This window comes from Carassius gibelio, chromosome B3, assembly GCF_023724105.1.
Source record: "Carassius gibelio isolate Cgi1373 ecotype wild population from Czech Republic chromosome B3, carGib1.2-hapl.c, whole genome shotgun sequence".
Classification (NCBI taxonomy): Eukaryota; Metazoa; Chordata; class Actinopteri; order Cypriniformes; family Cyprinidae; genus Carassius; species Carassius gibelio.
This window is the reverse complement of record NC_068398.1, coordinates 27,976,768-28,000,517: the sequence shown is the minus strand read 5'-3', so window position 1 is coordinate 28,000,517 and position 23,750 is coordinate 27,976,768. Positions and strand designations below refer to the sequence as shown.

The following is a 23,750-nucleotide window of genomic DNA, read 5'->3' as shown; positions in this document are numbered from 1 at the left end:
TAATAACATGCTCGCTGCATGATGACACATTGCTGATTGTCTGAATTTGTTTAAAAGAATGTTTACTTTGGCTCTCAGCTTTGAATCTGAAGGGCCCCCTTTAAAATCAAATCAAACATACCTCTTGATCTCATCATGGGGGAGTGACGCAAGGACTTTCATCTCTGCCGTTTCCTAGGCGAGCTCTTCCTGGGTCACCAGGCAGCGCTCACCTGATTCTCATGGAACATCTCACCCATCGCCTTGCAATTGAATGGCCCGCTTATTCCCTGCTGCGTCTGTGCATCCGTCCCAGGGGTTGGAGAGCACACTAAATCTGTTGTACTATTTTAGTCTTCACACATCGCTTTAGATAATACATCTGCAGAGCTCCAGACAGCAATTAGAAGTGGTTAAAGGTTTTAAATACTAGAATTATTTCTGTGACCGTTTTCTGCCGTAACTCCTTATGGATTTTGTGTGACTAAGAAAATGGAACATTTAACGTTTATTATAAAACGCAGGAAATTGAGGCTGTAATGGATAGATGCAGAGTCAATTTAGTAGGCTGTGTGATTTTTAAAGGGTTAGTTCACCCAAAAACTGAAAATTCTGTAATTTAATTACACACCCTCATGTCGTTCCAAACCCACGGAAAACAAATTAAGATATTTTTGATGAATTTCGAGAAATGCTCATTTTCACTCAATCAATCTCCTGTTAATCTTGAGTACCTATAGAGTAGTACTGCATCCTTCATATCTCCAAAAAGTCTTTAGTTTTATTATATTTATAAGAGAAAGATAGTCTGTACCGTTTTTTTTTTTTATTTCTTTTGTGTCATTTCGCTCTCTCGTTCTGGTCAGTGAATGTCTCTGCTCTGCTCTATGGGCGCGCGCACTTCCGGGAGAAGTGCCATTAGGACCCATATAAGGAAATTCCGCTCCATCTTCAAATATGCCATGGAGAATCACAGAAAGTGACCAAATTAGGTTTTATTGTGAACTTTTTTTTTTTTGCGAAATTCGAATACCATTTTTACCTCTCGAATAATTAGAGCAGAACGAATATTTGAATGTCCGTGCACACCCCTAGTTTGAATCAGCCTGAAACATTTTCTGAGAGAAAATTCAGAGAGAAATTTATTTTACTTTTATTTTATTTCACCTGTATTTGACTTCAATAAGCCAATTCTTAGGCCAGTGAATGTACAGCACTCTATTAAACCTCAATACCCCCAACTGCTCCACGGGTGCCGCAGCATAAATGGCTACCCACTGCTTTGGGTGTGTGTTCACTGCTGTGTGTGTGCACTTTGGATGGGTTAAATGCAGAGCACGAATTCTGAGTATGAGTCATCATACTTGGCTGTATGTCACGTCACTTTAACTTTTGAATTTCATATCATCATGTAAAGCTAAGAATTAGAATCATTATAATGTGACAATCAAATATAGGTGCAGGTGGGTGGCAGGTGGATAATTTGAAGCAGCGGACTCGAGGGAAGTTTGAGCTCATACGCGCATCTCTACACTGACCAGGGTCACCAGTAGAACTCTGCTGGACAAACGAAGTAATTACACCATTCAGAAGCATTAAATCTGTGCTATATGTTCTGTAAAAAACTGGCATATTCGCAGATACCGATATATCGGTGACATATCAGCCGATAATATCGGCTAAACTACATATTGGTCAGGCACTAATTATTTTTATATACTGTAAGATTAGTGTGAATCCTACAGAATTATAAGACGTTTGTCTTGATGCCTCTCTGTAAAATCTGTAAAATTTTCTCTTGGGGTTTGTGTCACGATTTCGTGACAGATGGAGAGAGTTAGTGGACATGGTTGGTCTGGAAACCTTCATTCAGAGAGATGCACGAGGTGCAGGAGAGTTTAACGCTTGCGAGGGCTAATCAACACATCTCCACCCCCATGGTATTCACACCCTTGTTGAGTGACTGATGCCTTCTCATATTCTCCGTCTCAAAGAAACAGAGCTTAGCACCTAGGAAAGGATGATTCTCTCAAGCGGGCTTATTGACGAGCGAGCCAGTGTTTAAATTATCCTCAAATATACCATCCTTTTTAAAAGCATTAAACACTGATCAGTGCTCTGGCACCAAGCCGGACTGCTTGCATGAGATTGGAGAGAGAGAGGAGTGACAAAGATTTGGACTAGATGAGATTTTGGTTCTTCCATTAAAAAGTTCTTCCATTAAATCTAATGCCAGAGCTTTAGAGACCATCGTCAGCCTGCTCTTTAGTCAATACAGGGCCTTCCAGGAACTGTACCAGCATGTTAGTGCCCCACAAGGCCCTGGGACATGCCAGAGCGGGCTGTGGCCAAAAGCATTAGCAAGCCTTTTAGAATGGTGTGAGAAACAATCCTTACTGTAGGTCCATAGGTTAATCTGCAATCCATGACGGTAAAAAACACCAACTTTCTGCAATCATTAATTTTTCTTGACTTGATTTCTGCCATTTCATGAGAAAATGTGACCATTTATAGGGTTTTAGGATGATCTTTATTGCATTTCTATGTGTTTGCTACTTGCCTTTTTATTAATTTTTTTTGAGTCCTATGTAGTAATTTCCCTTAATAATTAGTGAAAGATATACAAATATAATGTAACATAATCTTGATATTTAATTTTGCAAATGTTCATGTCAGTTAATCTTTAAATACACTAGTTAACAATAATACAATAAATACAATTCATTTAGCACTATTCATTGTAATCTTTGGCCAATCTCAAAATGAATATCCAATTTGAATTTGAATATCTAATTTATAAATGTATTTGTTAAAAAAAAATTAGTATTTTGTTGTGATGGATGCAATATTGGCCAATATATAATCTCTATTCAAAATTAAATCCGTTCTTTATTTTTTTGTGAATAGCCTAAATGTTATTTAATTATGAAATTATGTCATTATTTGCGTTGTTCCCATTCCTTTTTTTAGAATTAAGCTGTCTTTCAAGATTTGACTCAAATGAATGCAGATTGTGACGTTCTGTACAGTACTGTAGACCTTCATTATGTTGAGCCACATTCTTTGAGAAATTAGGGATTTGCAGTTTGAGATTAACAGTCAAAACAAGAAATCCAGCTACCATAAAGCTCTGGCCCAAATTCAAATTGTGTTACATGTGCGTCAAAGCAAAACAGCAAGGCTATTTCTGACATGTATCAGTTACTCATTACAGTTTATTGGCTGTCAGCTGATAACACATTTTGTTCATAAAGATAATGATTCATTTTAGGAGGAACTTCAAACTCACCTAGAATACTGTTGACCACTTAATAATTAAAGTAAGATTAAAAAGTGATTGATTGCGTTAACTATTCCACACCAAAGAAAATGCGGTGTTTATACAGGATCATGAGACAAATTAGACTACGGGAGGACAGACAGACTGCATTTGCATAATTTAACCAGCAGGTGAGGCTACTTGTCTCAGTGCATCCAAGGCAAGACAATTCAAAGCTTGCATCTTCTCCTCAATGCAGAGCTGCTAGTTTTACCAATAATGTAATGCAGCTTAATTAAAAAAATAATAATAATAATGTAAACTAAAGCAGTAAGTCTTTGTGTATATATATATTTTTTAACAGAATCTGTGCACGGAAAAGTTTTGGACCTATTTTCAGTCAAATTTATATTACGTTGATGTATTGATTTGCATAAAAATATGTTTGAGAATTTTTAAATCCCCAAACCCGAATGCTTTTCTGTGCATAACATTATATACTTGAATACTTAACAGACATAAGGTTCAGGAAGTGTGGGTCAGTGTTTTTAACAATCGCTAAAACTAGACCGTCCAGAGCCTCTCTCTTATTTGCTTGGGGTAGGGCTAATGGTAGAATGATAAGGCAGCATGTGTAATGTGTTACCCTGCTGTGTATCCAGCTGCAGCTAGGCAGCGTGGGTATTGTAGTGCATCTCCACTGAATTAGAGTCAGGGTGAGTCACCCATTAACATCCTATGGATCTGTTTTGGAAGTGGCAAAAATTAAACCCCCGTTACGAACACAACATTCTGACTCAGGCATTAATGACTCTTACAAGCCCCATTAATAGCTAGCTAGGGGATTTTATACTCTCTTTGAAAAACAAATGAGCTGTTTTGCTTTAGTTTATATAATTATTTAAAATGTCTTTGTTTTACAGACAAATCACTGCATCATTCAATTGTAAATTTGGGCATATATCTTGCCTGGCAATACTTTTCAGCTGCATTAACCTCAGTGTGTTTGTGTTTCTTGCAGTGAGGGTGTTCAGCTGGCCATTACAGTCCTCCTCATGAGGTCTACGGTCATGGCTGACACTGAGGACCCCCTTTAGAGCCCTGCGACTTTGCCTCTGAAACCAGACGAACCCGAGGTTGCACGCTGAGGTTTATCCAAAAAGCATCTTTTCCTGATACTTGGAGAATTTCAGAGGCAGAGAAAACACGTGGCGTCATCCATGAATTCACCAAACACACCCGGTATGAGATTTTACTCGTTCATGTCACTCTTTGCAATACTGATATTCCCTTTCGAAGATGGTTCACTTCGACAGTGCATCAGGAATCTGACTCGACAGGGACTCCCTTCCTTCCTTAACCTACCTGAAATGTTATTGTACAACCCTCTACACCTTGGCAATATTATAGCCAGTGGCTAGTAAATTTTTTAGTTTACTCGCCAGACTGATATACTATTTTATACATGTATACACAAACACACACACACCCAGACACACACACACACCCAGACACACACACACACCCAGACACACACACTCATATATATGATTCCAATCAGCTTATCTTTGTAAAATGGCACAACTTCTTAAATCTTAGCTTCTTAATCAGTCAGTCAAGCATTATATTATGGTATTAAGCACTATTTAATGATAGCACTTTAGTGATTAGAACTAAAACTTGATAACCATGCATGAATGCATATTTGGGTTTCTGTAAAAAAAAAAAAAGTATTAGATCATATTAATTATTATTTAAAGATAATACTACCATACCAACAATATACAATGCACTATGGATTGATGAGCAGCTGGGTTCATGAATATTAATCACGTTGTCTGCGTTCGGTCAAACTGATTTGCTGAGATCAAAACAGGGACGTTGTTAATAGGTGAGCGCCAGCCAATGAAATTGCCAATTGCGCATTAGCTCCGCCCACTACCGGAGAAATCTTCTGCTTGTTCAAAAAAGTTGAATAAATCTAAATTAGCTCCATTATTTTGACAGGAAAATACAACAAATAATATAGTTTACATGTAGCGCGTCGATTAATTGTGGCAAGACTTTCCCTCACTCTCTGTGCATGTGTGAGAAACAGCGCTATCAGCAAAGCGACGGCGCGTCGTGTGCCTTCACACAGAGTTTACAGTTCGGCAAAAACAAGTTCGCTGTGCGTCCATTGAGATGAATTGAAAAATACAGATCGCTTGATGGAGAGAGAACTCTGAAGCGCTCAGTCAGTGTTCAGCGAGTGCAAATGTGCTAATTTTATAATAGCCTTAAACACACACACTAGCGAGTAAAATCAATAGACATAATTTTGTCACCCAGAGCGAGTAAAAACAATAGATATAATTTAGTCACCCAGAGTAAAATTTAGTCGCATATGCGAGTGATTTACTCGCAATGTAGAGGGTTGTTGCACTTCATACTCGCCCATACCAGTCAATACGGCAGTAAGGGGCGGAGCCTCGCCGCTATATAATGTGCCATCTATGTTTACGATACCCATCCCTACTTGTTGGTGAGCTCGACCCATGCTTCCACATGCGGATTCTAGCCACTTGAAGTGATTTACCTTAGACTAAGTCATATAGTTGGAATTCGGAGGCGGGATACCACCTTACGCAGACATGCTTAAGCATTGGTGCTCGAGCTTTGTGACACATCCACCCTTTCACTGTATTACTGCTAAAGGGTTAGCGAGGCACAAGATGGCAGAATATGTGAGCGGAGTGAAGCGACAACAATTTAACCTCCTGCGCTCCAAGCATTCAAGAATCACTCCGCTCCAGCTAGGCTCTGGGTTCACCATTTCCCACTCCTTGCACCACTGATCAGAAATCCTGCTCCGCCTTCACTCCAACAGCTGAATTATTTAACTATGCTTGAATAATCAAAGTTCTGTTCAGAAATTATATTAAACGAAAAAAAAAAAGCAATAATATTGGAAGAATAGTTTTAACATGGTTTATTGGAACAATTAGCCCAAGTCCATATTAAATGTCTGCGTAACTTGCTTCGTTTACTTGTCTGTGCAACGTCTCTCTCTACTATGGTAAAGCTGGGAGTAGTTACTTCAGAAAGAATATGCTGTAACTTTTCTGTTTTTCTTCATTCCTGAATGTATGCGCACGATCTGTAATGGACACACGCCACAACGTTCTCTTTACGTTTGCCCGCGCCCTCAAATCAAAACACTGCTAACTCCTTGCAGTATGCGATTTCGGATGCAGCGCTTGTGTCTCCTTCCGCTTTGTGGGTGACGTAAACGCGTTGTGTCACATAAAAAATCATTGCGAAAGAACCTGACGTGAGATTTCAAATAAATTAAAAGAGGCTTCGAGGCAGAGGAATTTGCCTCGATCATTTTTTGTAATCGATTTACTCGAGTTACTCATGACTTTTGGTCAGATTTGCAATGTTCAGGAGGCAGCACTAGTTGCTGAAAGTCAGAGCCAGTCTGCAGAATTTGGGCAGCACGAGTATTAAACAATTTAAAAGAAAACTGTGTATAGTATAAAAGGCACAGACTTTTTTTTTTAGTTTCAGTCCAGTTTGAGGATATCAAACCCATTTGATATTTGGAGCAAGTTGAAGAAATGTGTTTTTCATGTGTCTTCTAGAAATGTGGTGCATGTTTGTTTGTGAGATTGTGGTGTTTGAAAGTCTGGTAGTGTGTGATCCTCGTTTGTCATTTTCTCTGTAACCATTTACAAAGTCAGCAAGCGTATGATGCCTAGTGTTTCAAATGTGCTCCGTTTCAGTGTTTTGCATTTGTTTAGTTTGGGTAGTGTATTCAGTCTTAATTTCATTCTGCTAAACTCTACAGCTGTAATCAGCCCAAAAGTCTCCAGATTCCATCTGGGCCCACTAAGAAGAGCTGCAGTATTTGAACATTTGCATTTTCTGATTTTGGTTGCGCTCTGCAGTGTTGTTGTTTTCCCTGGTTTGATTTGGAAAGATTAATATAAATCTGTTCAAGGCAGCAATTCAATTTGCTTGCATTTTGTTCAGCAACCTTTGTCCTTTTTTCTTACCTGAACTGTGAGGATATTTTATTTTATTTTGTTTTATTTTTTGATCGATTTGGATAGATTGATGTATTTTAGCCTCTGTTTTCAGAAGTAACATGGTTTTGATTGTGCATATTAAGCCACAAGTAATTCATTTCATGAATTAAACAAGCCGTATTGCCTAATGCAGTGGCTTAAACTCCAAATTCTGTTTTCATTTTTATGCCAGTTTACCTGGAATGAATGGATCTGTACTTTTGAACAGGTTCTCACTGTGTGAATCTCTGTGAAGCCTGTAAACCCCTTAATTAAACTAAAATTGTCAACATTGTTTGCTTCATAAAGTGTGGTGATATTTTAAAATCTGCCCTGTAATTGGTGACATGGTATGGTTTGGATATATAGCGTTGAAAACAAATGATTAGCGTGGCTTTATTTAGAGGCGTTTGTTTGTTGTTGTAGTAGTAGTAGTGCAGCGTGACTCACAGCTGTAGCAATTACAGATCACGTTTGGAAGAAGATTTTTGGTTTTATCAGCGGGCGAGTAACCCGTTGTTATGTTTGTGTGCATAATTGCATATAATTGTCTCATCTCAGGTGAAGCTTAGCCAGGGTTTCTTGACTTGTTTCTCAGACGAACATAACCTGTGGATTTTGTCCATCTTTCCTGCATCTGTTGGCGTACTTTGCCGCTTTCTTCTGTGCTCTCTCTCCTCCCCAGTGCTCCTCGATTGCCTCTCTCTGACTTTCTGCTGTTTATAATTAGAATCGGTAACAATCTCTATTAACCCTCTGTTCCCCTCATGACGTCTTTGAATGTCAGTGGATGCCGTGGCAACCTTCTACTCTGCACCCCACTCCACATCAGCGCTGCCCGAGGGCTTTTCACTGATTGGCCCGTTTGCTTGCCGTGATGCAAACTCTTTTACGTATGCTTTCTGTGTGTGTACCAGTGTGACTGACATTTTATTGAGCATACAGCTCCAGTGAAACCAGCTCAGGAAGGTGCTCTTGATATATAACAGCAGGTGGAGTGTTGTGATTCTGTGGGTAACATTGGTTATGTCATTGTTTGTCATGATAGCTATTAAGCTACAGTAGCAAGTACTGAGTCCTGTCTTTTTTTTTTTTTTTTTTATAACATTTTTCTCTAGCTGACTTGTGTATAACATTCAAGAGATTTACATTTTGTCTTTTAGAAATCCCATTGCATTTGAAAACCACTATGAACAACAGTGTTATAATGAGCCAAAATTAAGAGTTTGTATTTTGGCTCTGTTACAGCAGGTTACAATGTAGCAAGTTACAATACGATACGATACAATAAGTTGCAATCGCATCGATGCATCTGCATTAAAGTAAACAATGTGATCAATTTAAAATGTGCATTTTAAATTGGCATTTGTATCGCGATGCATCATTTCTAACATATTTGCATCGGTAAAAAGATTTTTTATTAGGACTGTGACGGCCGCCCTGACAGCCATGTCTACTGCCACCGGTGGTTTTATTTAGACTTCAAATTTTCAAAATTGCTAAGTGTCAGTACCTCATAAATAGGTTGAGGCAGTTTACTGTTGGGGATTTTTCATGTCGTGTCGTGCTGCATCCAGTGTAGCATCACGGATTGATTATTATGAGTTCTATAGTATTTTGTGAGTATTTAACTTTGTTATTTAGGCTACTTTCTTGTTTAGCTATATTATTTCTTTGATAATTAGTTTAGTTTTTTGCAGGCTGACAGACTGAAGTGCAAAAGATAGATGATTGAGCCTCGTTTATTATTAATTACAAAAAAAAAAAAAAAAGTGTGTATATATATATATATATATATATATATATATATATGTGTGTGTGTGTGTGTGTGTGTGTGTGTGTGTGTGTAATGTATATGTGCTATACTTTTATTATTTAGAAAGTTATTTTCCTTGCATCGTATTGCAAATGCATTTTGTCTTATCGAATCGGAATTGGAGTCGGATCGCACTGCATACTAGAGGTGTGGATAGCTAGCTGTAGTATGTAACATACTAACTGTTCTGTCTTTGGTTGCACAGACGAGCGCCGAACACTATTTAAGAGCCCCAGCATCAGAGGAGACGAGAGCAGTGGATTTATTGACCTATTTAATTGTCTATTGCTGCTGCCACACAGATCTAAAATGAATGTGATTTATTTCCTTAGCAGTTTACCTTCACAAACATAATCAACTGTTTTTGTAACTTTTGTGTGTTTTTAACACAATCTTGTGTGTGAATGAGAACTTACATGCTGTGACGGCTGTTTTCTGCCCATGTGCTTCGGATGTGTGCACTCAGAAAACCGTATATCAGAAGTTTAAATGCATATGGTTTAAAACTCATGATTTCAGCATGATAAACATGATAATCAGAACCAAAACAGAGGTTTTAGCAGGTCCGAGCTGTAATGACACTATTTTGGAAAAGGAGGCAGGGAGCAGCAGCTCATTTGCATTTAAAGAAACCGCTTCCACTCAAAATAGGCATTTTCAAAATGTTCTAATAAAAGTAGTATTTTGTGCTGAAACTTCATAGACACATTCTGGGGACACCAAAGTTTTGTATTACATATTGTGAAAAGGGGAATAAAATGTCTCCTTTATGATGTGTATCGCATCAGAGATGCGCATCCCTTTTAACACAAACATTTATAGATTTACAGCTTTTTATTTTCATTTTAAAATATTAATAGATTAATTGAATAAAGACCAAATATTACCTATTAGATTTATGGAAAACTAATTATATTTTGTTTAACCACTAAAGAGACATCAGAGCCAGGAGTTAATGATAGAAGAACTAGCCGAGTCGAGACTGCTCTCATGAGCACTGAGCTCCCACTGATCGCTTGGAGCTGATCGTCTCCGGAATTGGAGAAACACATTTTTATATAGGCGCTGTCTTTATAAATAAACCCCATATTTGATTTTTAAACAACTACATTCTCGCCTGAAATACTTTTAAAACTACATTTCATGACATGATAAGAGTAATATTTTGAAAATTATACGAATAAATTGAGGTTGAAATCACAATGCAAGACTCATCCAATCAGAAGCCCCTCCCATGAAGCGAATTTCACCTTTAAAAAATAGTGTGTGCAACTGTGAAAAGTTTTAGTCAATGCTAATATCTTTCAAGTAGTGCTGGAGGATTATGGCCTAAAAGCAAAACCTCGATTAATTGAACATTTTACTTCGATTACGATTAAAGAACGATTATTTTGTTTCTGTTTTGTTTTTTGCAACATTTTTGCATTCAAATGTGGAATTTTATTTATTTTTTATTTTTTTACAGCCCTAGCGCTAACATGGTAGCTCGATATAAAAATGCATATCCGATCATCTAATCACTTGGATGTCCAAACCATAAAACAAATACAACTGACAAAGTTTGGTGAAGACGCAAGGCCATCAACCGGCGTTCACCTCCGTGTTTTGCTTTTATGCCACTGACTGGACGGGGCAGAGTCATGTGGCTACACACGCGGTAGTATGCATTTAAGGTGTAAGAACAGGATTAAAAAAACGAAATAACCCGACATGGGAAAATTACTGTACGTCGGTTAGAGGTTCTGAATTTCGGTTTCGATTACTTTTCGATTAATCGTCCAGCCCTACTTTCAAGTATCTCTACAAAAACCATAAATAGTCATAAATGCACACTTGTGATGTATGTGCATGCACTATTCTTCATCCATGTTTTTTTAACCTCTGTTTCCAATTTCGACTGAACTCGCGTCATAACTAGAGCAGTTTGTTGTCTGAAAAGTGAGTGGGACACGGGTCAGTAAACACCGCTTTAAATGAGTCAACCTGTTCGAAACATTGATTTCTCTGGAATACCACAGGAGGCCTTCCTCCAACACAGAGGATCTTGTCATTATCTGTATGTGTTAATATTTGAATCGGTGGAATAAATACACCAGTGTGTATGTGAGAGTGTGTGTGTGTTTGCTAGCAGGGAGGAGCATTGCAGTTGGGGCTGTGCAGAGAATGAGTCATCGCAGCTTTCTATTTGAGGAGAAAGAATCTGTATGCGTCCCCTGTGCCGTGTGTGTGTGTGTGTGTGTGTGTGTGAAGAAATTGGGTGTAAGTGCATCAGTCTATGCCTTGATATGAGTCATCAAATGATGATTCTAAAAAAGGTTGTTTTTCTCGCTGTAAATGTATACAGGCACCATATCAGTCGTTCATGGGCAGTTTAATGATACATTTGACTGCATTTGCTCTTGTATGTGCTCAGAAGGATTTTTTAGAAGGCTTGCGCCTGTGTGTGTGTGTGTGTGTCCTTTACACCCCATTGCAGAGCAGAACTGAAAGCTAATTCTCTTTTCCTTTCTCTCACAGGAATGTCTAGCAGTCGCTCAAACTAGAACATTCAAGAAACAATTTTGCAAACGAGCTAATTTCTCCGATTCGGTTTAATTTCTTTTATTGCGTTTGTTTTTGGACTTGACAGCACTTTCAGAATGGATTTTGCAGACCTGAGAAATTCTCTTTGCTCATAATCAAGACAGGTAACAAATTGCTCATTGATCAGGCGGTTGTTGTTCAGGGGGTATCGACAGGCCCTGGGTTTGTCTGTGCCGTGTTGGATCGACTTGCTGTGAAATGATGCCACAGCACCGTCCGAGTTCGTTGAACACCCGGGCTAGATTCAGATGCAGTGACATGCCACCTTTCAAAAGTAAAATGCACATAAAAATATGTGTTAAAAAAAAGTGTGTTGTGAGAGTGTTCACTCGCTCAAAGCCAAGTTTATGTTGTATTTTGGTCCCTACTTTATACAGATGTAAGTATTTTCGGACATGGAAAATATAACTAGTGCTGTCAAATGATTAATCGCGATTACGTTTTTGTTTACACAATATATATGTGTGTGCTTTTTATATTTACAGTTAGTTTTTTTTAAATTGGTTTAGTACCATTCTTCCAATCTCCATATGAATTGTTTTTCATCTTCAGAGCACAGGTGAAGATATTTAAAAAAACAAAACTGAAAGTTTTCTGTTCCTCCATTGAAAAACCCAAAACCCTGATGCTGCAAAATGTTCATAAAGAATTATTATTTTTTTTAATTATCTATATGAATTGGGCAGTTTAATCCAAGTCTTCTGAAGAGACACAATTACTTCATATGATGAACAGGTTTCATTTAAATTTTTATTCAAATATAAACATTGATCAGCAAACTATTTTTACAGCACTCAGAAGCTCAAGCATGTAAATATTTAATAATAATAATTATTACTAAATATTTGTATTTTATTGTACAGTGCAACATATTATTGCATGTATTATTATTGATTTGTAAAAAAATTTATAAGCTAAATGATAATAGAATATATATATATATATATATATATATATATATATATATATATATATATATATATATATATATATATATATATATATAATATATCTTAAAAAATAATAATTGTATTGATATTATATAGTCAAATCGAATGGGGAGAAACTGTTTATTTTTGTCTGTTACACCTGGCTCTGCTCGGTCTTTTGGTATTTTTCACTCATTTGTTCGTCCTCCAAAGTGAATGGTTTTAGCCAGATCACTCTGAAAATATGTAGCACACCTCTTGTCTACAATCCGCATAGTTTGAGATACTATTCATGTTTATGGCACAGCAGTGTGTAAATGAATAAATGTAAAAGTTGAATATTTAGGGATTGGGGATTTAGAACAAACCGCTAACCACAGCAGTAGTGATGCTTGACTTAGCATACTTAAAATATATTTTCCTAAAATGCCAGCGGTCTCAGGACAGTCCCCAGTAAGAGAGTTGGTTATCTGTGTGAGAAACCGCTGTGTTTTTCTTGGCTTAGTTTTAATTAATCCCATCCAAACCGAGACTATTTTTGTGGGCTCGTAAGTGCGAGTTAATATAGTCCCATGTTATTCAGGGTGGGAGAGAGAGAGAGTTCACATGCTCCCGAAGCTTCAGCGCACATTTAGTCCATCTGTCCGCAGCCACAGTGAAGAACGGCCACATTTATTTACAATTCTTCTCCAGCGTCCAAGATTCCTTCAGAACCCAGTGGCAAAAGGTTACGGCTCGCTTTGGGTTGGCCTTAATTGGGTCAGGTCTGGCTAAAGGCGAGAGACTAGCTGTCAAACAAAGTCTGCTGCCAAAGTCCTTGACATTACCAACATGAGTTCATCACTCGTTAAAAAAAGGGCTTAAAAAACAAGTGGTATGCTCCCCCCACCTTCTCACGGCTAAATATAAGCCCAACTAACGTCAGAAAGCCCAAAAGGTACATCCACCTATAAATAACAGGGGCGGCTAGAGACTAAAGCCAACAGGAGAGACTGAAGTAGAAAAGACTGTGAACATCTTTGACGTCCGTGCAGCTGTGGGACAGATAGCAGTCAAGTGTGCTTGTAACTTAAAGAGCAACAAGTGCAAAGTCTAAGCCAGGGGTGCTCAATCCATGCAAAGTTCAGCTGCAACTCTAATTAAACACACCTGCCTTTAATTTTCAAGTGGTCCTGAACAACTTAATTAGTTGCTTTAGGTGTGATCACCAGGAGCAGGATTGGGCACCCTTGGTCTAAGTGGTCTTCAAGATGTGAATATTAAATCTGATTTAAATTATAATTGTTTTCTTTGTCGTGCTGCATGCTGTCAATTGCTCATGGGCAAATCATGCCTTGCAATACTTGCTTCTATTTTCAGCATTGATTCAAATTAATGGGTGCCAAAACTTGAAAGTTGAGTGTGCTTTGATTTTTGCCTGCATAAATACACACACACAACCTGTATTTGCCCTCTTAGATCACGCCCAATGGCCAGGCAGTGATAGGAGACACTGGGTACATGCACATCTGTTCCATGTTGTTCTTAAACAAGTGCTTGACAAAGCTTTTCTTTGATCGTTGCCTGATCTTGAGCCAAATCCATTTGAACTCTCCAACACACTAGTGGTCATGGTGACAGACTGCTCTAAGAAAAACACGTCAGAGGTCTAATTTAGGCGTTCTGGATAAATCTTACCCTTTAATATTGGTCTGGGGCCAATTTTCCTTGCATGAAACAAATGTTTAGCTGTCATTGTAAGAAAACTGTGAAACTGTGCGGTCTCAGATTTGAATCTTTTTCTTATTCAGTATTGACGCATCTTTCCTGGAGCTTTGCGCTTGTGCAACAGTTCAGTCCGTCTTGGATAATAAATGTGATGAGCATGCATTAGGCATTGGGTCCCTAAACTGATGCAGAACATCGATGCCTGATAACCTTTTCATGTGTCCACCCATAGTGCTTGAAATCATTTACAATGGATGCATTATGATGCCCTCACACCTAAGATGCACTAATCAGAAAGATTTAGTGCATTACTTATTTAAGCATCATTGTGGTCCTTTAAATATTGAAACATTGTAGGTCTTCATTATCAATTAAAAAAATTGCCTTTCAACAGCCCATGAGTCCCATATTACATCTAATTTAATGCATTTGTGCATTTCTGTACATTTTCATTAGATAATACGGTAATGATATACAATATTAATAAAAAAACAATTGTGAAAATGTATATTAAATTTCACTGTTCATTTTGCACACATTTGCATGATCATTTATTGTTTAAATATTTATTTTAGTTTTTATTAATTAAAGGCAGTTTATTTATTTGTTTATTTATTTAGTATAAAAATTAAAAGAAAGAAAACTTGAAAAATGTTTTTTTTAAAGCCTTGGTTCAGTTCCGCACACTACATTAGATAATTGTAGTGTCCTACATTTGTAAGTATTTAAATGTTCATTTTCAATTTGATATAAGTGCAATTTATATCATTTTATATATACTGATGTCATGTGATAAATGTTAATACATACAAACAAATTTCGTTTTTTATTATAATTATTACTTTATACTTAATCCAATAAATATATTTTATAATTTACACATTTTTGTTAAATAAGTATTTCAGTTAAATTTTTAAATAAAGTTTGAACACAGTTTGTTTATAAATTATTACCATGTTTTAATCAATACTTATTTTACCATTAATTTGTCGCAGGTCGCTTTGTGAGTTGCTGTTGTTGATTTGACTGATAAATAGTGTCCTTACAGCGCTTGGCATGTCACAGGTTTGGTAATGCTGCATTGGCCGTCCTAGTCTTTTGACCCACATGCGCTTGTGAAGCGGTGACCCTTGTGTTCTCTGTGTCGATAGTGCTGACGCAGATTCCTTGTGTAAGCATTCCTCAGTATTTAAAACGAAAGATTTAAACACTAGTGTTTCAGATGCATGAATTAGTTCCATTCATTTTAGCATGCACTGGCACAAATTTTGCAGCGCTTGTGTTGTTTTGTATCTCGTTTGCCCTCGTGCTGGCTCGTATTATTGAGTTTAACTCAGTTTGGTCTCACTCCTCCAGTCCTGTCATGGTCTTGTGTCTGATTGGCTCCTTTTTTGGCTCCTGTTATTGTTTTTGGCTCCTTTATTTACATGATGAACAATCGACCATCCCCTCTCTTCCATTTTCCTTCTCTCTCTCTCTCTCACCCTCACCCCTCCTCTCTCTCTCTCTCTCTCTCTCTCTCTCTCTCTTTCTCTGAGCGAGCTCTCAGCTCCCGACTCTATTTATAGCACAGACCCGCCCCTCCCCTGTCGCTCGGCAGCTATTTCCAGCAGCCTGAAGCAGCTCCAGTCTGTTTGTAAACTCCACGTCTCTATACCTCTACTCTCTCGTTCGCCACGCACCGCAGTTGAGGGTGCAGAGATTCGGCTTTGAACAATTACATAAAAGCAAAACAGTCGCACTAAATGGAGCGGTCGGATGGTTCACTTTAAGCCCATTCATCAGGAGAGCGACTTGTACGGAGAGGCGAGGGGAAGGAAAGAACAGAGGGGCCGGCAGGCGTTCTGTCGCTTTCATCTCGTCCTGTCGCATTTCGTCATGGGGAAGTCGCTCTTTCGTAGTCCGCTGATAACACATGCGTGACTTCAGGATCCAGCCACGCTCAGACCAGAGTCTTGGATACAAGCCACACTTGGACTTGTCGGTTTGAATTAGCAGTTTGTTTCAGACAACGACAGTTAGACAAGAAGGTGATGTGGTGTATGAATAGACTCGCTTGTGTGGCCGTAAAGCCGATAGTTTGAGTGGACGATTTAAGGATTTGTCTGCAGTGTTTCTTCTCAAGGATATCTGTTCTGATTGCATTTGTTTATTTTTATTTTTTTATTTTTTTTGGACCATGGAGTTAACAGGCAAAGCGGTTGTCAATTTTTTGCATGCATGTACCTTTCGATAAAGGTAGTGCTGCTTTTTTACCCACTTGCTTCAAATGTTTTAACTTTTTTTTTTTTTTAGATGGAGAGTGGGTTGACATCTCCTTTTTCATGTTAATTAGTTTTTGCATTAATTGATTGGCGATATTTTGAGACTGGCATGCTTTTGAAGCCAACTGTACCGGGACTGTGCGCGATGTTACAGACGATCTATGAGACAGAATCCTGCTTCTCTTCAGACAGCACGTCCAGCAGAGAGCGACCCGTGGAGCTGCTTTCTCCGTCCAGAAGCACCAGCATGCCCAGCACCGGTGAGTTGAAGAGCAGCAGATACATGTGTGTGAAGAAAGGTGTGTTGTTTTGAAAAAAAGAGAGGGAGAAACGTGCTTTGCTTGCAGTGTGTTGCTTGCAGTTGAAGATTCTTTGAAGTCAAAGGTTGTTGATGTTTGTTTGATTGAACAACATTCTTGCTGTGGCTACGTTTTGACTTTGTTTTGTCTGGGTCAAACTCTGTTTGGGTAAAACCACGGTGAAAACCTGAATTGGGCATCCCTAAACAAAGGTGCCTGCTTTTCCTTTACGCCGTACTGCGATCAACGTCACTCTTTTGCACATTTTCTCATTGCATTCTCTTAGGCTAGTTAATCTTTTAAGTTTGTTAAGTTAATACGGCCAACCATGTGGTTTTGGATGCTCTTGTAAGTGGTTAACTCGGTAGATGCAAATGCGTTGTGTCAGTTGCAAATGACTTTCAATTCAAGGACTTAAATTATTTAAAAAAATAATAATAAATTTTAAAAAAAAGTTTAAAAGGATTTTAAAAGTAAAGTTCACGTACTATTGGGCACCAGCAACCTTTTAGTTACCAACATTTTTCAAATCATCTTCTATGTTTAACATAAAAAGTGAACTCAAACAGGTTTGAAACGACAGCATGTACTTACTGTAGGGTTTTTGTATGTAATTATACATTAATTACTAAAGTACATGTAATGTGTAACAAATTAAACTGTAAAATAAAGTCTTACTGTCTTTTATGATTTAAGATGTTTAAAATTATATAATTTTGTGCTTCAGAGTTCGAGAGGCTCTCAGCCTTTTTTTTTGGCAGAGTAAACTTGTGTCTCGTCCTTGACAGAAGTGATGTCAACATTCCCGTCAGAGCTTTGCGAGGTTCGGCCATCTCTCACCTGCGCTTGAATCAACACAGAGGAATGACTATATAACAGTGTGTGGGTGTGTAGCCACTTCTTTTCCTCGCACCGGGCCTGTTTATCTGTCAACTGTTCAAATAGATAGATGCGCTGTTATTTTTTTCGAGCCATTCACCTCCTTAACTATAAAAGGGACCCCTTTGTACTGGTTTAAAATTTATTACGGCAGTTCTCTGTTGATTTAGAGCAACGGTTACACTGAATGTGCTGCATTCGTTTACAAATGGTGAATTTATAAAATGAAATTAAGAGCCACGGGCCTTTATTTTAAACTTTTTTTTTTAACAATAAAAGGGCCATATAAAATGCTCTTCTTAATTTTTCTGGTAATCAGATGTAGGCATAAAACAATTTAATTTATCCTAATCAAATGAAAATACCTTTTATTTCTGGGTTAACAAACTGCTGCACAACAGAGGTTTGTGCTTAAAATTAAAAAGAAAGAATTAAATAAAGAATTATTAATATTTATTATTAGAAGTAGCATTGTTGTTTCATTGTTGAGTCTTAAGACTGCTAAATAGTAATGTATTTTTGACCGTTTCAAAAAAAAAAAAAATTTTGGTTTATTTTGATGGGTTAGCATGAGGAACTTGCAGCTGCTGTGTATGTGATATGATGGTAGTTTTGTTGAATTAAACAATAAATTGCTAATGAAGTGACTTTCAGAGCAGCTGGGGATGAAATTTGTGTATTCATATCATCATAGTGAAACGACAGAGATTGAAAACACTGCGAGCGTCGTCTGCGCATGTGTAAACAAAACAGTGTTTTAGACCATCCTCCGTTCATTTATTCATTCATTGCAGAAATTATGGTGCCTTTACGCGCGATGTCAAATGCTACCACAGATTTGTGATATTACTATAGAATTTGACCTGAGGATTACAAATCACGCTTTGTTCTTGGTTCTTGTCAACAGTATCTCCGCCAAGATAAGCACTGAATGAGTGACAGGCTTTCTGTTGTGACATCGTGCAAGGTAAATAAGAGAATGAAATCTAGTGGAGAAGACTATTGAAAAGATTTACATTAATCAAATCTTCTTTTAAATGTTTTTTTTTTTTGCCCAGCCCTAGTGGAGACGATATGTTATTGTGTATTTATTTTAAATGGTGTTTTCCTTGTCTTTGACATATCAAAACATACTCTTTTTATACTGAATGCTTAACTTATCTTTTACAAACCCCTCTTGTGAAAATAGGCTGTTGTTCACAACTTTTTTCACGGCATGTACCAGGATCATGTAGTCAGTACCCTGAGAGCATAATCTCACAAAATCCTAAAGGAATGTTAACATGATTCTCATTGGAATTTCCAGTTCTATTTGGAATCAATCCTGAAGGATCAAATAAAAATCCTCTTTAAGGTTCCTGTAAGATCCTACTGAATTAACAGATTTTTTGTTTTTGTATTGGAATAATATCTTGATAATGTCAGTTAAAGGCAAGGAATAGGAATTTTAAAATCCTGAACTGTTTTATTCCACTGATAGTGGGTATTTTTGTAACACTTATATTTTTTTACACCAGTTAATGCATTAGGTATTATGAACTAACAATGAATAACTAACAATGAATACTTCTACAGCAATTATTAATTAGTTCATGTTAATTTCTACACGTGCCCTACTGTTCAAATGCTTGGAGTCAGTAGGGTTTTTTATTTATTTATTTATTTATTTATTTAAGTCAGATTTTCACCTAGGCTGAATCATTTGATCAAAAATTAAATTGAAACCATAATATAGTAAAATATTATAAAAAAAATGTTGTGCACTATACAGCCCTAACCAAACCAGTTCCAGATTGTAGAAGGAACTCCTTGTTTAGCGATAAACTCATGTCCGCCTTCCACATTGTCGCTCTGCACTGTCGTGCACCGAAATATGCCGGCAAACTAAACTTTATTGTAATTATTGCGGGAAGACTAATTCTTATCGTGGGTAAAATTTTTACTGGTTTATTGCAAATAAGATATCGACCACCCCTACTTCGTTCCAAAGTATGATGAGGATTAGAATCCAATAAAATTCCTTAATGATGTTTTATACTAGGACTAAACAAAAAACATCCAAGAAGTAGAACCTTCTCCTTTAACAAAACATACTAGGCGTTTTAGCATGTGTCATTGTTATTTGCTCTTCAGCACTAGTGTACAGTGGAGTGCTGACATGTTTAATTGTCCCAAAGGAAACATGACACTCATCCACATCTGCTGTAACACATCATGTACAGCATGCGTCCTGATTATGCAACACAGTATATAGGTAGTGTTGGGGTTTGCACAATAATTGTTCGTCTAGACATATGTCTAGCAGCTGTAGGACATTCTTACATGTGTTGGTGATTTTGTTCAAGCAGACACTTTTGGATTTGCAAACTCTACAAACAAATATTTTGATATTAGTAAAAAATATAGATATATAGTGTGTGCCTTTTTATGATCGATGTCAAATGACTTCGGGACATTTCTTTGCAGATTCTGCAAGTTAGGACGAATTTACTGGATAAGCTGAGCTGATCTTCTAAACTTGCTGAACTGGGATTGAATCATTATAAGTCGATAGTCCCTGAGGAGGTTTTTAATTAATTATACCTGCGTTATGTAATGGAAAAAGCCTAGCAACATCATGCTGAATCATTATGGATTAGGTGGATTGCAGATTTGATGACTGACCGTGGTCAGAGCTTTATTCTGACTGAAAATATGTGACTGTAAAACGGCTCTAGAGAACAAAAGAACACTTTAGAATGTCACATTAAACAGTTGAATTCAAAACGAAGAAAACCCCTGCTAAGATTAAACGGCTGTGATTGGAAAGAAATTCAAACAATTGAACCTCCTTTGTTCTGTGGTCTGTTCTTAAACTGCGTTGCAGAAATGGAGACTTTAATAGCAGGTTGTTTTGTGTCAGTCACTTCAAACAAAAGCAAAGAACAGTATCTTTCAAATAAGTGACAGAAACTTGTAACACTGGAGACGAAACATTGCATAAATGCATTGAATCGGGTGCGGATTTAGAAATCAATGGCATGGCTTTGACATAAAGATGACACATCCTGATCCTGGTGGTCCCCCGGCTCACCAACACTCATTAGATGCTTTAGATATTATGTCATTTATTTATGTTACTCTCATAAAGCACATGCTAATATCTCTGGCAATTTTCCTAAATGTCAATGCGGCAATGTCAATATTTTTGGGTGAGAAATGGGGACATGCAAACAGAGCTACATCAATGATACTGGGTGGCGTGTTGGGCATGCACGTGGCAGCTGAATTATATGCCAAAACTAACTAATGGATTTAGCCAAACAGTCTGGAATTGTGATGCATGGCCATGCTGCCATTTGGCACTGGAAAATGTTGCCAATCGATGGTCATGTAAAAAAAGCCCTGACTCACTTTTAGAGTCTATGTGAAACACACAATACAATGGTACGACAAGTTGCACTTGATATTAAACATTTATGCAGCGATGCAGCTATAATGTAGCCACATGAATAAAACACTCTATTACTGGAAAACATGTTGGTATGTAGTTTTTAACACATTCTTACTAATGCTTTCATTTATGCTTCAGAATGGTTGGAGTGGAGGAGCTAAAAAGGAAGATAGGTTGACCACAAGGAAAATAGTTTCAGACTTACTGTTTTTTTTTTTTAAACAAATAATTGCAGAAATAATACACAGGGAGAATTCTGACTTTGTAAGTATAAGTGTATGGTAAAGTTAAGGGCTTTTTATTCTTGAACGATAATTTACATGCCAAATTTGCCTACTTCTTATAGTCACTGAAATTAAGAGCTCCTCTAAATTTAGCCGTATCGTTCCCACCACAGCTAGTCAACTATGTCTCCCCAGTGATGCCCCGTGCTATAATAAGCACCAGGCATGTCGTGGCTGTTTACAGGCCTATGGTTTCACCCCCATGTCTTGAATGGCATCTGGAGCTTTTATAGGGCACTATAGGGAATGCATCAGCCCCACCCACTTTATGGCCTTTCAACGCCTACTTTGAGGTCTATTCTCAAACTGCAGTGTACTTGATGTCGTGGTTGACAGACGATCTAAATGAAACAAACATGAGTAAGTCAATCAATGATTCAGACACTGATTCAGTGTATGATTCAAATGATCAGTTGTTTATCTGGTGCTCTTTCTTGTCTTGCAGTTATCGATGTTGCATTCGTGTAGGCGTTCATTTGACGGTTAACAAAAGTGCCTCATCGACAACAATGGGAGGATGACACAAAAATGAGAAAAATATGCTCAACATGGAAAACAATGAATATTAAAATGGACTGCAGCAGTAGTTTGTTATCAGGAGATCATAGTGGACATTTGAGACATTCAGTTTAGACAGAGAACATTGTGCAGCCTAGTGGAAATAGAAGATGTGTATACACCAAGCTGTTCTGTTTCTACACTACACACATACTAATAATATCTCACTGGTCTCATTTTACTATCATCTATTATTGGGTTTTAGTATAGGATATTCCTATTATGGTGCTCAGGGATATTTTTGGAGGCAAGATATTATTGTAGACAACGTTATGTATAAATTTGGTGAGTGGTGAGCTCTCTTTACAGCAAGTCTGTTCTTGATATCATTGTTGGGAGAGTGTTTGAGATGTTTGCTAGTGCATCACTAGGTGGTTTCTGGGTGATTCCTTACGGCCTACTGTCAGTCAAAAGTGCCACATCGGTGTAATTCCATTGTAATTTATTTGCCCATTTAATAATCATTTAGTATTACTTTTACTTTTAATAGGGAGAGAACAAACTGGAGAATGAAAGACAGCTGATGAAATTTTAATTATTCAATTAAGATGCTGTGCAAACAGAACAATTAGAAAGTTCAATGTTTATAATTGATTTTATTATTAATTTAATTGTATGTGGCTTAGGCTTTAATTGTTTCTTCATTTTTTTTTTAAAAGGAGACCTACTTTGCCCCTTTTACAAAATGTAATATAAGTGTCCCAAGAATGTGTCACTGTAGTTTCAGCTCAAAATAGCCCACAGATCATTTATGTTATTTTGAAAATGGCGGTGTGGAGTGGAAGCAGAAACAGGCTACTTTAATGCCTGTCTCTTTAAATGCAAATGAGCTGCTCCTCCCACCCCCTTTCGCAGAATAGGGCTGTGTCTTTACAGCTCGAAAGTCAGATGCTCTGATAAAAAAACATCTGTTTGGTTTTGATTATCATGTCTATTGCACTGAAATGCATTTTGAACCAGATTAGTTTAAACTTCTGATAGCCTATAGGGTTTTCTTTTTTTTTTTTTTTAAGAAAATGGCTGCCACATGGCATATAAATACTAAACAAAGTTCTCTTTCATGTCTTCTAGAGCTTAAACTGTCAAAAACCCACGAGTTACAAAAACAGTTGGTTATGTCTGTGAAGTTAAACAACTTGGAAAGAAATGACTTGTTTATATTAGATCTGTATGGCAGCAGCAATATACAGTAAATAAATCAATAAATCCACTTCTCTCTTGTCTCCTCTGAGGCTGGGACTCGTCTGTGCAGCCAAAGACAGAACAGTTAGCATGCTTTGCTCAAACTTTCGCTATGCCATTAGAACTGGTACAACGTTGTCGCTTGCGAAAACACTATGGTGATGCCGTAGGTGGAAACGTGTGGATTAAGGCGCAGTGATATTTTAAGAAGATCCCATTTCTACGTCACAGGGGGAGCGAAATCTAAACAGCTCATATTTTCCTCAAGTTTGCAGAGAAAGGCTTATCAAAAAAACTTTTTAGGGTAAATCTTTTTCACGTTTTCTGGGTTAGTAGGTGCATTTAATGTAAAATTATGTTAGTGATGTGAAAAAAGTTGTGTGGCCTCCAAACTTCTACCTTGGCGCCATCGATGGACAGTCAAAAATGGCAGCGATGTGCCCACATTCACATAAAACAATGGTTTAGAATTTTTGGCTGCTGTATGTGTCGGACTGCCACATCCAGTATTTCTACATCTAATGTG

General features: G+C 37.5%; 1 protein-coding gene across 6 annotated transcripts in view; it reads left to right on the top strand.

The window, feature by feature from the left end:
- The window catches only part of LOC127952374 (histone deacetylase 5), a 75,372-nt gene that overhangs the window by 11,539 nt on the left and 40,083 nt on the right, over positions 1-23,750 (top strand). For 2 of the 6 annotated variants that reach the window (XM_052550775.1, XM_052550774.1), the window contains exon 2: positions 4,260-4,480. The exons of 1 other annotated variant lie outside the window; for it this stretch is intronic. In XM_052550775.1, coding sequence (XP_052406735.1) covers positions 4,459-4,480 — 22 coding nt within the window. In that variant the 5' untranslated portion in view covers positions 4,260-4,458. Of the gene's footprint in view, positions 1-4,259; positions 4,481-15,918; positions 16,850-23,750 lie in introns of those variants that run through there. 3 more of the 6 variants (XM_052550772.1, XM_052550771.1, XM_052550770.1) reach the window with 3 other exon arrangements.